This window comes from Mauremys mutica, chromosome 1 (assembly GCF_020497125.1).
Source record: "Mauremys mutica isolate MM-2020 ecotype Southern chromosome 1, ASM2049712v1, whole genome shotgun sequence".
In the NCBI taxonomy this organism is placed as follows: domain Eukaryota; kingdom Metazoa; phylum Chordata; order Testudines; family Geoemydidae; genus Mauremys; species Mauremys mutica.
Window position 1 is genome coordinate 303,966,555 of NC_059072.1, and position 14,699 is coordinate 303,981,253.

A 14,699-nucleotide genomic window follows, 5' to 3' on the forward strand; every position below is an offset into this window, starting at 1 on the left:
GTCAGGGGTAAGGAGTTTATTGCCTTGTTTAATTTGAAAACAGATGCAATTAGCAAGATGTACCTATCATCAGCCAGATTAGTTTGCTTGGGTATTGTTTCCCCCCTACACAGTTTCTTTCATTGTCTTCTTAGTGTGGTGGATGCTCTTTGGCGCATGGAACTCTATTTCCTCTATGTTTGGAAAGTAGCTAGTGCATTTCATAGACTCATAGGAATGTAGGGCTGAAAGGGACCTCAAGAAGTCATCATATCCCGTCCCGTTTGCTGAGGCAGGACCTTGACAGGTGTTTGGCCAACCTTTTCTTTAAAATGTCCAGTAATGGAGATTCCACTCCCTTAGCAGTCTAGTCCAGTGGTTAACTACCCTTATCGTTAGAAAGCGTTTCCTAATATCTAACCTAAATCTCCCTTGCTGCAGATGAAGCACATTAGTTGTCCCATCTTCACTGGACATGGAGAACAATTGATCACTGTCCTCTTTGTAACAGCCTGGAAAGTATTCAGACTGTCATCAGGACCAGTCATCAGGATGTTAGTCTTTTCTCAAGTCTAGAACAAAAAAACCTGAGCATGTTTAGTCTTTCCCTGTAGGTCAGGTTTTCTAAACCTTTTATATTTTTGTTGTTCTCCTTTTAACTCTCCCCAGTTTGTTCACATCTTTCTTAAGGTTTGGCACCCAAAACTGGACACAGTACTCCAGCTGAGGCCTCACCAGTGCCAGATAGAATGGGACATTTGCCTCCCATATCTTACATTTGACACTCCCATGAATACACCCCAGAATCATATTAGCCTTTTTCACAACTGCAACTTTTTGGGCATTGCTGAAGTTGTGGGGTATGTCTACACTGGGACCAGAGATGTGATTTGCAATTTGTGTAGACTACTCACACTAGCTTTAATTTATCTAGCTCATAAAAAATAGCACTGAAAGAACAGTGGTGTGGGCGGCTCAAGTGAATATGTACCTACGGGGTTAGGTGGGCTTGAACAGCCCAAGCAGAAGTCCACATTGCCACTTCTTCGCTACTATTTTTAGTGAGCTAGCTAGATTAAAGCCAGCACTAGTATGTCTACAAGAGTTGCAAATCACATCCCGAGCTGCAGTGTAGATGTACCCTTTACAGTAGCAATTTTCATCTGCTTTAAGGTTTGTCTGTATCCAAAAGGATTTTAATGATACAAGTCCTAATCATGCTTCTGTTGACTTCAGTGGGACCTAACAGCATGTCTGTCTGACTAACACTGCTTAGTGAAAAAATAACATTAAAAAAATGTGATCGGCTTGTATACTGATATGCATTATGTTGGAGCCTGCAGGTGAGAACCCAGTTTTCAAAGGCACTGTATAGATTTATAGGAAGATATCCCCTGCCCCAGTGAGTTTATACAAACTTAGTTTAAGAGGCAATAAATGGGTGAATTATGTGAGCATTCATAAACTGTAATTGTGCCTCTCACTAAGCCCAGACCATTGAGAATTCTCATGTGTGGATTTTTTGTTACATGACTATTGTTATAAGTTGTGTGATGATATACAGTGAAGCCAAAAATGTGCTTGTTGGAATTGCTGTTATTTATGTAGGGTATTGGCATGGTCCCAATTTAACGACAAATTCCTTTATTAAATCCAAAGGCTGTATGGTATTTATACAGTTGCTTTAAACACGCCTAAATAATAAGCAGTTACTACCTCCAAACAGTAACAAAACACTTATAAGTATTTGATTAAGATACTTACAAATGGGGAAAACCCAGGGTGCTTAAACCCATATTGGTCAGCTCCAACTTGGGCAGGCAGGTATGAACCCTTCATGAGTTTACTTTTTTATACCCTTTAACAAACAAGTGGTGTCATTGCCAATTATTAGACCCTAGCTAAGGCCTGATGAAGGAGTTTCTTATACAGCCAATTATTTACTGCACATGGTACCCAATTAAGTATGTTTATTTCTGTTACTTTAGCTATTTTGAAGGTTCATTACAAGTTTAATACAATGGCTCTTCTTTCTCATGACTTCTTTGGTCACATGCCGTGAGTCTATTGCTCAGTTCCAGCTATTAATCCCAACTCAATTTAAAACCAAGGTTCATCCAAATCTAATGTGGGCCTACATTCCTACCATGCTTTTTTTGTTATACTTTAATTTTTTTTTATTAAGTTTAAAAATCAAGTACAGTAACTCCTCACTTGAAGTCGTCCTGGTTAATGTTGTTACATTGTTGATCGATCAGAGAACATGCTCGTTTAAAGTTGTGCAGTGCTCCCTTATGACGTTGTTTGTCAGCTGCTGCTTTGTCCACTGCTTTCAGGAAGAGCAGCCCGTTGCAGCTAGCTAGTGGGGGCTTGTAACCAGGGTGGACCAGCAGCCCCCCATCAGCTCCCCACTCCCCTAAGTTCCCTTTGCGGCAACCAGCCAGCAGGCTAGCAATTGCCGGCAGTTCAGCTGTGCCTCCCCGCACTGCCATGTGCTGCTCCTGCCCTCTAACTTGGAGCTGCTCCTGGGAGCCTCCTGCTTATTGTGCGGAGGGAGGGGGGGCTAATGTCACGGTATCCCCCTCTCCCCTGCCTCTCGCTTACCCCATTTCCATAGAGCAGGGGTGGGACATGACAGGGCTCAGGACAGAGGGAACTTGCTGGAAGCAGCTGCAGTCTCAATTTGCTGATCTACTGACAAAAGGCAGTGTATTTAGAGTGCGGTCATCGTACAGTAACTCCTCGCTTAACGTTGTAGTTATGTTCCTGAAAAGTGCAACTTTAAGCTAAATGATGTTAAGCGAATCCAATTTCCCCATAAGAATTAATGTAAACAGTGGGGGTTGAGTTCAAGGGAAATTTTTTTCACCAGACAAAAAACTATATATTATATAGGTATACACACAGTATACGTTTTAAACAAACAGTTTAATACTGTTCACAGCTATGATGATTGTGAGGCTTGGTTGAGGTGGTGAAGTTAGAGGGTGGAAGAGGGAGGGATATTTCCCAGGGAATGCCTTATTGCTAAATGATGAACTAGCACTTGCCGAGCCCTCAAGGGTTAACACGTTGTTAATGTAGCCTCTCACACAAAAGGCAACACAAACATGAGGGAGGGGAGACAGCATAGCAGACAGAAACAGACGCACACCTTATGTGTGGGAGGGAGAGAGATGCACACTGCCCCTTTAAGTTAGCTGACCCACTCTTAAGTGCACTGTCTTTTTAGGTGGATCAGGAAGTTGAGACAGCAGCTGCTGCCCCAGGCTCTCTCTGTCTCTCTCCCTCCGTGTCCCCTCCCTGTGCTATATGGAGAAGGGGTAAGCGGGGTGCAGGGGGGAGGGGGACACCCTGACATTAGCCCCCGCCCTCCCCCCCCTGCACAGCAAGCAGGAGTCTTGGGGAGCAGCTCCAAGGCAGAGGGCAGGAGCAACATATGGCAATAGGGAGAGGGACAGCTGAACTGGCTTCCACTGTGGTTCTAAGCCCCCACCAGCTAGCTGCAACGGGCTGCTCTTCCTGCAAGCAGTGGACCAAGCAGGCAGCTGCCAAACGATGTTAGAAGGGAGCATTGCACAACTTTAAATGAGCGTGTTCCCTAATTGATCAGCAATGTAACAACATTAACCGGGACGACTTTAAATGAAGAGTTACTGTACTTAAAGGGGCAATCACACACACACACACACACACACACACACACACACACACACACACACACACACACACACACACACACACACACACACACACACGTGTCTCTGCCTGCCATGCTGTCTCCCCTCCCTCCATTTCTGTTGCTTTGTAGAGTGTGAGGCTACGTTAACAGCAATGTGTTAACCCTTGAGGGCTCAGCTGAGTGCTAGTTCATCATTCAGCACTAAGGCATTCCCTGGGAAATATCCCACCCTCTGACTTCACCACCTCGACCAAGCTTCACAATCATCATTGCTGTGTACAGTATTAAATTGTTTGTTTAAAACTTATACAGTGTGTGTGTATGTGTATTTATAATATATAATCTTTTGTCTGGTGAAATTTTTTTCCCTGGAACCTAACCCCCCTTATTTACATTAATTCTTATGGGAAAATTGGATTTGCTTAACATTGTTTTACTTAAAGTCGCATTTTTCAGGAACATAACTAAAACGTTAAGCAAGGAGTTACTGTAACTTTGGGAAAATATGATGCTTATGAGAACAGGGGACCGATGGCACTAGTTAGTGCCAGGTATACAAACTATGAATGAGTGTTATGCCAGCTTCCAGAAACAGTTGTGCTAGCTGACCTCAGTGTAGACTTAAAACAGCTCTTCGATGGTGCTCCTGTTCTGGGTCTCTCTTGACAAGAGACCGCCTGTTCTTTTACATTAGTAATGTAGACATATGTCCTCTGGCATCTTTAGGTAATTTCCATTAATTTTATAACTGCACCATCTTTATATCCACTTCATCAGAAGTGTCTTGTTTTTGTTTTTTAAAGGAAAAATAAGCTAGTACTCCAATCCTTTGTGCCCATTTCTTTAATTGGAGAAGAAATGAGGTGCTTAAGATTTGTTCTCTTAATTTGTTTAATCTTCAGGAGTGCATGCTAGAGATTATAAACAGTTATAAGGTCATCTTTTGTTCTTATACTGATAAATAATTTGGGGGATGCAGGGGCGGCTCTAGGCATTTCGCCGCCCCAAGCACGGTAGGCAGGCTGCGTTTGGCGGCTTGCCTGCGGAGGGTCCGCTGGTCCCGCGGCTTTGGCGGACTTCCCGCAGCCGTGCCTGCGGGAGGTCCGCCGAAGCTGCGGGACCAGCGGACCCTCCACAGGCAAGCCACCGAAGGCACCCTGCCTGCTGCCTCCGCGGCAACCGGCAGAGCGCCCTTGCTTGGCGTGCTGGGGCCTGGAGCCGCCCCTGGGAGGATGCTAATCTGTTCGTAACAAGTAATTGAGTAAAGAAATACCAAAGCTGGCTGGACAGAGTTGGAGTATTCAGACCTTAAATATTACATAGGCTGAACTAACATTTAAGTATAATTTCGGCACTTTTGAGATCCATTGACATAAATACTTGTTTTATTCATTAATGTGAACTTGTAAAATGGTAGCCAGTTTGGCTGCCATACTGAGGTTTGGAAAGACTATTTCTTATAGTTAAGCAAAAGAGAGCTTGAATTCTAGTTCTGTTATCCCTTTCCTTGAAAAACTAGTTAAGGTGTCTCATCTTAAAATATACTTATTTCCCCATTGTTTTTAGGCTGGCTCACATAAGAACATAAGAACATAAGAAAGGCCGTACCGGGTCAGACCAGAGGTCCATCTAGCCCAGTATCTGTCTACCGACAGTGGCCAATGCCAGGTGCCCCTGAGGGAGTGAACCTAACAGGCAATGATCAAGTGATCTCTCTCCTGCCATCCATCTCCATCCTCTGACGAACAGAGGCTAGGGACACCATTCTTACCCATCCTGGCTAATAGCCATTTATGGACTTAGCCACCATGAATTTATCCAGTCCCCTTTTAAACATTGTTATAGTCCTAGCCTTCACAACCTCCTCAGGTAAGGAGTTCCACAAGTTGACTGTGCGCTGCGTGAAGAAAAACTTCCTTTTATTTGTTTTAAACCTGTTGCCTATTAATTTCATTTGGTGACCCCTAGTTCTTGTATTATGGGAATAAGTAAATAACTTTTCCTTATCCACTTTCTCAACATCACTCATGATTTTATATACCTCTATCATGTCCCCCCTTAGTCTTCTCTTTTCCAAACTGAAGAGTCCTAGCCTCTATAATCTTTCCTCATATGGGACCCTCTCTAAACCCCTAATCATTTTAGTTGCTCTTTTCTGAACCTTTTCTAGTGCTAGAATATCTTTTTTGAGGTGAGGAGACCACATCTGTACACAGTATTCGAGATGTGGGCGTACCATGGATTTATATAAGGGCAATAATATATTCTCAGTCTTATTCTCTATCCCCTTTTTAATGATTCCTAACATCCTGTTTGCTTTTTTGACCGCCTCTGCACACTGCGTGGACATCTTCAGAGAACTATCCACGATAACTCCAAGATCTTTTTCCTGACTCGTTGTAGCTAAATTAGCCCCCATCATGTTGTATGTATAGTTGGGGTTATTTTTTCCAATGTGCATTACTTTACATTTATCCACATTAAATTTCATTTGCCATTTTGTTGCCCAATCACTTAGTTTTGTGAGATCTTTTTGAAGTTCTTCACAATCTGCTTTTGTCTTAACTATCTTGAGCAGTTTAGTATCATCTGCAAACTTTGCCACCTCACTGTTTACCCCTTTCTCCAGGCTTCTGCACTCACTACCATTATAAAATGTTGCGCTTTGGCTTTCCTACAGCCCTAAACGCAATGAGTAAACGGCAGTAATGGCTCAGACTTTGGGGAATCAAGTATATCTAGATAATTAACTGATTTGGACTTGACTCATAAACCCTTGGAGAAATACCAAGAAAGAATATGCAGTTTGTTTCAGGGCTGGTCTATGCTACAAAGTTAGGTTGACTTAACTTCATAGCTCAGTACTGTGAAAAACGTCATGCCCTGCATGATGTAATTAAGCCAACGTAAGCCTGAGTGTAGATGCTACTGGGGTGACAGAAGAATTCTTCTGTCAACCTAATAAGGCCTCTCGGAGAGGTGGATTTTACTACAGTGATGGAAGAATGCTGTAGTACATGTCTACACTACTGTGACGCAGTCGCTGCTGTAGCATTTCTAGTGTAGACACTGGTCCCTGGGCTTTAGGTTTTTATGTGGATAGGGCTACAGTATTTATTAAGTTGTGTATAATACTCATAGCCTATGGAAATCTGTACAGAGAATATGCTGTACCCTGTACCTGTTCGGTGGATTAGATTATGTATAATTAAACATCAGTAAAGCTATCTGAGTATATTAGGGATTCACTGTAGGGCTAAACCACCATTGATAGTCTTCTTCTATCCAAATTTCTATGATGGAAAAATTAGAGTGCTACTTGGAGTTGTTTTCACACTTTTACACAGTCCTAGTCTCTCCGCTTGGTGGTTTTTTAATAACTACATAGAGTTTGTTTAAGGCATATGGCTCTACCGAGTAGAATTTGCAGTGTTTATCAGGAACAAACAGTCTAGTGGAACAAGTGTTTCAGTGTGATGAATAGCATTTGGAGTGAAGAGAAGAATAAAGTCATTTAATGACTTTTATTTCCAGTCTCACTGCTGGGGGAAAAAAACAGGCACAAGCAGATGGTTTTATCAGCCACTCAGAGACCCAGCAAACTTGTATCAACATTGGGCAGTTAGGACATAGCTTTTAGTTGCAACTTTGGTCACAGGCTTACATCAGTGTTGCAACATACACAGTTTTGGCTGGGTAAGTGAGACTTTTATTAGACAAAGAAAATGGAGAAGGACAGGAAAAAGAAGTAGTAAGATGGGAAGGGGTAGGGGACACACAGTCTCACTTCCCAGGTGGTGGTTGGGATACGTCTGGAGCCAGTGGAAGTCGAAACGTCATCTGGGTCCCTTTCTTGGCCTGGTTTGGTCGGGACATCGCTCAGGATTAGGATGACAATGCCCAGTGGTGTCATGATGGATCCCAATGTCTCAGGAGGTGGTGGGGGTGGCAGCCATAATGGTGAAGCTTGCTCCTCTTTTTATTTCTTTTTCTTTTCAGTCAGCAATAGTTGCACTTGTACTTGCCTTCACCCAAAATCTTTTTTTAGGGACCCTAAAAGGGGTGATGGGTACAATAGCCCATCTCCTCACTATTTGATTCACTAGGTAAACCTAATTTCCATCATGCTAATTTTGTTCTGTTAATTTCTGATCCCACACTTCACTTGTTTACCAAACATGAGTTTAATGCAATCTTTAATTTATATCAGTTGGTCTTTTTGTTTGTCCTAATTCGGGCTTTCTCCCTTTTGCACCTTTTCCCATCAACATTCATTGTTATAGGTTATTGTAACACTTCATAAACTTCTATCAACTTCCCTTGGTTATGCTCACAGGTGGGGTAAGCCCACCAGGCACCATTTAATCACTACATCTCCTTACCTCCATGGAATGTGGTGATGAGCTCAGTCCTATTTCTGTTTTAAAAATGTCTGCCACAAACTGCACTGCAATTAACAAGAATGCCGGTAGAAGTGCCAGTCTGAGCAGGTGGCCAAAGACAAAATTGACCTGGAGATCATTCTTCCATTTGAAATGCTCCGTCTGAGTCCAAGTTGAGACATTAGTAAAACAATGTGGGTGAAATGCATTTGTTCTGTAGAACTGCATTTTCCAGTGCTTTCAATTCAACAGCTTTCCTAAACACTGTACTAGTTTTAACACAGTGAAACAAAAAACTTCATAAAAACCCAATTGATTAAATGTACAGTACTTCCTCTTTCTTTTAGCCCAAAGATATTTTCTCATTTCTCCCTCCTCTTCCTGTGGGCCTCAGGAAAGTGAGCATCCTTTCTGGCTGAGAAAGGAGGGATGAATATAGCTGCCTCTGAAGTTTGCCATTGCTGCTCTTAACAGTAGCCAGAGAAAGGTTGCTATGCAGATTTAAGGCACTTCAGCCACTACTTCACCTTGTTCTTTCTCTGTGGACCTCCCTGAACGGGTAAGGAATCAAGCTTGAGGCATAATAGATGATCCTCCACATAGTATCATGTTGCATCACTCCAGGACTACTGAGAGAGCCTCCAGTTCTCGTTCTTGTCATGATAAAGATGGTTACTTATTATCTGTTAAAATCTGGAAGGTGAAAAAAAGCGAACCCACTTTGGTTCTTGATTCAGACAGTGTGTCCATACATAAGTCTGCTTACTGTTCGTATGTATGTATCCATATAGGTTGTATGCAATGGGAGTTAGGTGTCTAAATCCTTGTGAAAATCCCACTAGGTGTCTATCTGCATCGTGAGGCACTGAAATACCTTTAAAAATCGGCTCATCCTACCTGTATGCTTCCTAACAGCATATTAGGCTTTGTGTGTTGATGCATTTCTGCATTCCTTCCCTGTCCCCAACCGTTTAGTTTTGCACACGTATATTATAAAAACAGTTCTGTGGAACTATATGAAGCATTGTACTTCATTCCAAAACACCAGGTACAAAATGCCAGCCTAATTTGCTGTATTGTCCAACTACAAAATAACAATTGAGATCTATTTAGTGTAGGTTGATAGCTGATACCCACCTCTCAAAAATGTTACTTGGCTGGTTTGGCTTATGCAGCCTTTTTTTGGTAAGGATACTAGTTAGTGTATGTTATCTGCAATGTGTATGTATCCTATTGTTGGGTAAAACACTAATGCCTGAGTAATGTTCCTGAAGATCAGTTTAGGAAAGCTGTGTAACTGGAAGGTGTGGTTTCTATGATTGTTGCATGGGGAACCCAGAACACAATTGTTTCTCTTGCTGTCTAGGCTGATTTTTGGTCTTATTTTTGCAATAAATATGAACTACATCCTGTTCCATAAACATCACCATATGTACATCACCAGTTGCTATGCAACAATTCTATTTGTGCTTCCAGTCATTTTGTCTTATCTTTGTCATCAGTTATCACAGTTGTAATTTTTTTGGGCGGGGGGGTGTTTTTGCATATATTCCAATATGCTACACTGAACAAAATGAAGGTGACTTTTTTAATATATGAGTAAGGTTTCTCTTTTAGACTGGACATGTTTGATTAAAGTTGTCATTTCTGAGCTTTCTACTGGCAGCCACCATGGGGCTAGAAAGTAGCATTATTTGACCATTTCATTCCTGGATCAAAAATTGGAGAGTGATTGTGTTAAATATTTAGCAGTGCACTTTCTTTTCTGGATGTGACTATAAATCAGTTCCCATCCTATTTTAGTAGCCCCTTACATTATTTTGTGACAGCAGGAAGCTCAGAAATGCTGACTCTAAATTTTCACATTACTTTCAAATATTTGATTTATGGATGATGAAAAGTGCTTTTCTTGCTATGTTAGATCTTGGGTAGAACTGCTTGGAAAAATGTGCTACTTGTGTGTTTCAGAACAGCAGGATCAGGCCCAATATATGGGATATGTGTAGATTTTACACTATGGGCCAATTCAAACCTAGTATAAGGTGGATAATTCCAGTAAATTGGGTGGAGTTGGTCCCGCTTACATGGAATTTTGAGTTTGGCTCCGTAGGTCCTGGACTTTGTCTCTTTCTAATGACTTGTTCCTAGATGCAAGATAAATGCTTCTTTTTTTTTTTTTTTACTCTAAACTTACTATATGTCTGAAATATTTATAGATCAAGCTGCCAAACTGAGTTATAAAATGTGATGTTAATGTTTCTTTTTAAAAGTGGGTGGAAAAATCTAGGAAATAACCAAATTCTTAAAACTAAAGCTGTCTAGGTTCTTATATGTCTCAGTGTGGTTTCTGAATACCTATTAGTAATTTCTACCTTCTAATCTTATGTAAGAAATTGTGTCTGTGGAACAGTCATAGTATAGAGAATTCCAACATAAACAACACAGAAAATAACTATATTCTCTCTCTCTCTCGCTCTCTCCAAGAGGCATTCAGTGTTCGATGGACTGATTATGTGTACTATCATGACTTACAGCCCTTAACAAAAATGCAGCTGCTAATATCATCCATGCCCGTTTTTTCTGACTGATACGCCTCTCTTAGAGACTTTCCAGTGCATCAATTTCAAGCTTTTTGTGATTGCATTCAAAACTTCAGGAAATTTTGTCCCTCCCTCTACATCTGCCCAGGTCTCTTAATATGTTGCACTCACTGTCTCTCCACCCTCCAACTACTTGATTTTCTTTTTCCACAACTGACTTTGTCTCTTTTTCCATGCTAATTCCCACGTGGAAAACCCTTTCTGAGCTGGCATGCAGAGCCACTACTGCAGTATTAGATTCTTCACATGCAATTGTGTACCAACCAGTATTAATATGCACAGTTTGTACTTTGGGTTTGTTGTTACTAGTTGACATCTTTGAAATCTTAGGTGTACCAGCCATTTTAAGAATTTTGGAGAAAAGATTTTACTTATAGAAAGTGATTACAGACCTAGAAAAATGTTTCTCCCCTCCTTCATTAAAGCAATGCTGCTAACATCACTATAATCACTTTTTTTGTTTTCTATAAATTCCTCAGTTTTCAAGATTTTTAGCATCTTGTGTTATTATTTCAAACCACAGTAAGGCTAAATTATGGTCTATGAGTTTTCAGCTCAATTGTTGTTGCTGAACAAAATAGCTTCTGCCACATTATTGAAAGCTGCTGTTTTTCTTGATACCTGTCCAACCCCCTCAGAGGGCAGGACACTCCCCAGAGCTTCCACCCAGGATAAAATGAAATATGAAATTTCTGAAAAATAAAACGAAAAGTTATAAAAAAGAGAAAGATAGAGCCCCAGAAAATTATATCCTTCCTGCTCCCGCCACCCTTTCCAGTTGTCTGTACTCTTGTGATTCTAGCACTTAGCCACACATTCTGTTGTCCAAGATACCTCTGAGGTCTCATTTAATACCTCTGTTACTTTATGTACTTGAGTTTTTTTACGAACTGACTGTGGAGCTATAGCAGCAGGAGGAGAAAACCCATTGACAGCCACATGATCAAAAGAAGTAGAAGCAACAGTAGCCTTTTAGATCTATCTCGTTAATGCAGATTCCAAAATATTTGCAAAGATCATAAAGAAGTTGCATTCTATTATCAGAAAACCAAAAATACTACTCCAACTGACTTTACAGACTGCATTTTGATGGATGATACCAGCCCTTCACTCACTTTGGGGAAATCACCAAATCTCTCTGCCTCAGCTTCTCCATCTGTAAAATGGGGATGGTGTTTGCTCACCCTTCCTAGTGGGTGTGGTGAAGATTAACATGTTTATTAGTTGATTGAGTGTGGCTGACTAAGCTATTGTTTAATTTTACTTTTGTTGTTTTAATTAGAATGTCCTGTGCCTTGGATAGGCAACCTTTTCAATTCTTGTATAAATCCAAATAAGGCATGTTGAGGATATAAAGTGCAAAATAAATTTTAGGTGGTGAAAGTTGATTCACTGTGTGGGGAATGGGGTTGGCAACATGTCTACTGTAGTAACTTCAAAGATTATATTGCCACCTTGCTGTATGAGAGGTTCCCAGAATGTTGGGCAATAGGATTTGGCATTTTTTACTCCTACATCAATGAGACTGAACACATCTGCAGTGATAAAATATACTTGGTAACTAGGCAGATGAGGTACTTCCTCTAATGTCTGTCTGAAGTTAGTACTGAAAGAGAGGGAAAGCCCAAAAATGTGTATGAAAACATATGGGCTACATATAATGAACAAATTGCCTAATTATGAGGAAGGAGCTGAATATTTTTCTAAGACCAGAATTCTAGTTTTATATCTGCTGTTGAGGGCTTATTCTGTGGCTAAGTAAAAGCAAACCCACTCATCCCATTTATAGAAGTTGATAACTTGATCTAGAATCTAAAACCTCTCAGAATGATGCCTAAGTGTGTTGCCTTTTATGCAGTAGTCTTAGCTCAGGGGTGGGCAAACTACAGCCCGCAGGTTGGATCCGGCCCCTCAGGGCTTTGGATCCGGCTCACGGGGTTGCCCTCCCGTGACACCACCATGGAGAGGTACCTGGAGGCGCAGCAAGGGCAGCACATGAGGAGCCCTCCGCCCTCCCTCCCCAGGGGCCGCACCGCTTCCTGGAGCAGTGCGGGGCTGGGGACAGGGCAGGCATGTGGGGAGCCTACCCTGGCCCCGGTGCGTGCCGCTGCCACCCCGGAGCCGCTTTAGGTAAGCGGCGCTGGGCCGGAGCCCAAATCCCTCCTGCACCCCAACTCCCTGGCCTGAGCCCCCTCATATACCCTGCATCCCTCCTGCACCCCAACCCCCTGTCCTGAGCTCCCTGCTGCACCCTGCACCCCTATGCACCCTTGCCCTGAGCCCCCTCCTGCACTCTGCACCCAAACACCCTTCCCTGAGCCCCAATCCCTTGCCCTGAGGCCCTTCTTGCACACCACACCCCCTCCTACACCCTGCACTCCCTCCCACACCCCAACCCCCTACCCCAGCCCTGCATACAATTTCCCCACTCAGATGTGGCCCTTGCCCCAAAAAGTTTGCCCACCCCATCTTAGCTGAATAACAAACCTTACGTTGCTCAAATGCTGAGAAATGACCTGTGGTAGAGCTTACTTGAAGACTAGGAGTATATAGACTCTGGAATTATGAAATAGCTTTCTATAATGATCAAGGCTTTAAGAAAATTGCAGGCCATAATTTTATTGTAGAAACTGCAACTTTTTATAGTTGCTGTAGATTTGACTGGCATTGTGACCCTTTGCACCAAGTCACAAAGCAACTCACTCAGATTTGGCCTGTTTGCCTTCCAGAGCCAGGTGAGGGACACAGTGTTCTGTGCTGCTCCACTGCCTTGGAAGGGAGGCTGCATGGCTTGGAAGAAGGTGCTGGAGCGTGTATGTGATCGTGCTCCGTCTGGGGTTCCCTGGGGGAGAGGGGGCATGTCTTCATTCCTTGTCAGGAAACGGGTTAAGAGGAAGCCTGAGACTTAACCCCCATGGGAGGAGTGTTGTCTTGTGAGTGTCCCTATGCTGATGTCTCCCTGCACTAAAACCACAACTTAAAAGTGTCTGCAACTTGTGAACCAAAAAATCATGACTCTTACAACCTTAATAATTACTTTTCTCTTGTTTTGTAACCTAGTTAGGGATAGATTATCTTAGTTTGTCCATTTGAGTCTTCAGTAAGGCTCGTACATTGTTGTGCTTACAGAATTTTGTGGAAATAAATTACCTGTACAACCAAATTGGGATACTGTTTACTTTAATGTTTGGGTAATACCGTACAATGTATGTATGACAAGTATAACATGTTAAAGAGGCATCTAAAGAGGAAAAGACATGTTATGTTACTCCTACAGGAATAAAATGCCAGTGTATTTGAATGTTGCCATGAATCTGCACTAATTTTGGAGATGCAGTAGGGCAGGAAAGCTATAATATATCCTCTGTGTGATAGTTGATTTTGTTCTCTCATTGAGCAAATAGTACCCTTTGTCATAGAATCATAGATTGTTAGGGACCTCAGGAGATCATCTAGTCCCACCCCTTACTCAAAGCAGGACCAATCCCCAAATCGCCCCCTTAGGGATTGAACTCACAACCCTGGGTTTAGCAGGCCAATGCTCAAACCACTGAGCTATCCCTCCTCCCCTTGCTCTTTGTGGGGAATTGCCTCTTTCAAAGTATATTTATAAACTCTAAGGAAATTATTCCTGTGTTTGTGCCATTTCTCATCCCTTTTATCCACTTGTATATTCTTGGATTTTTGCAAGTCACTTCTTAGACATACTTTAGAATAATTTTTGTCATAATCCAAGATCAAAGAAACATTATTGTTCTTTTTCTGCAGAAAGCCAGCCAGAAGAAAAATCGGAGAACAGCAGTGCTGGTAAGTGTTGAACTCAGGTGCCTGGTACACTTGAGAAATGCTTTGCATCTAATAAAGAAATCCTCATTTTCAGTTTTTCTATTTTAGTTTTAGTGTGCTAATTTCTTAAAGGTTTGTTCAGGGTGACTAGATAGAGAAACACCATATATTTGAAAAATAACTTGAATTGATTGACAGCTATAATGAGAGACTTAAATTATTCATAGATTTTTATAAGAAATGTAAAGTTATTAGGAAAGGAAAAATAGT

At 41.8% G+C, this 14,699-nt stretch overlaps 1 protein-coding gene across 2 annotated transcripts in view; it reads left to right on the forward strand.

Annotated features, from left to right (window-relative positions):
* Window positions 1–14,699, forward strand: part of GTF2F2 (general transcription factor IIF subunit 2) — a 133,568-nt gene that overhangs the window by 11,281 nt on the left and 107,588 nt on the right. For both annotated transcript variants that reach the window (XM_045013136.1, XM_045013133.1), the window contains exon 5: window positions 14,412–14,450. In XM_045013136.1, coding sequence (XP_044869071.1) covers window positions 14,412–14,450 — 39 coding nt within the window. The remainder of the gene's footprint in view (window positions 1–14,411; window positions 14,451–14,699) is intronic.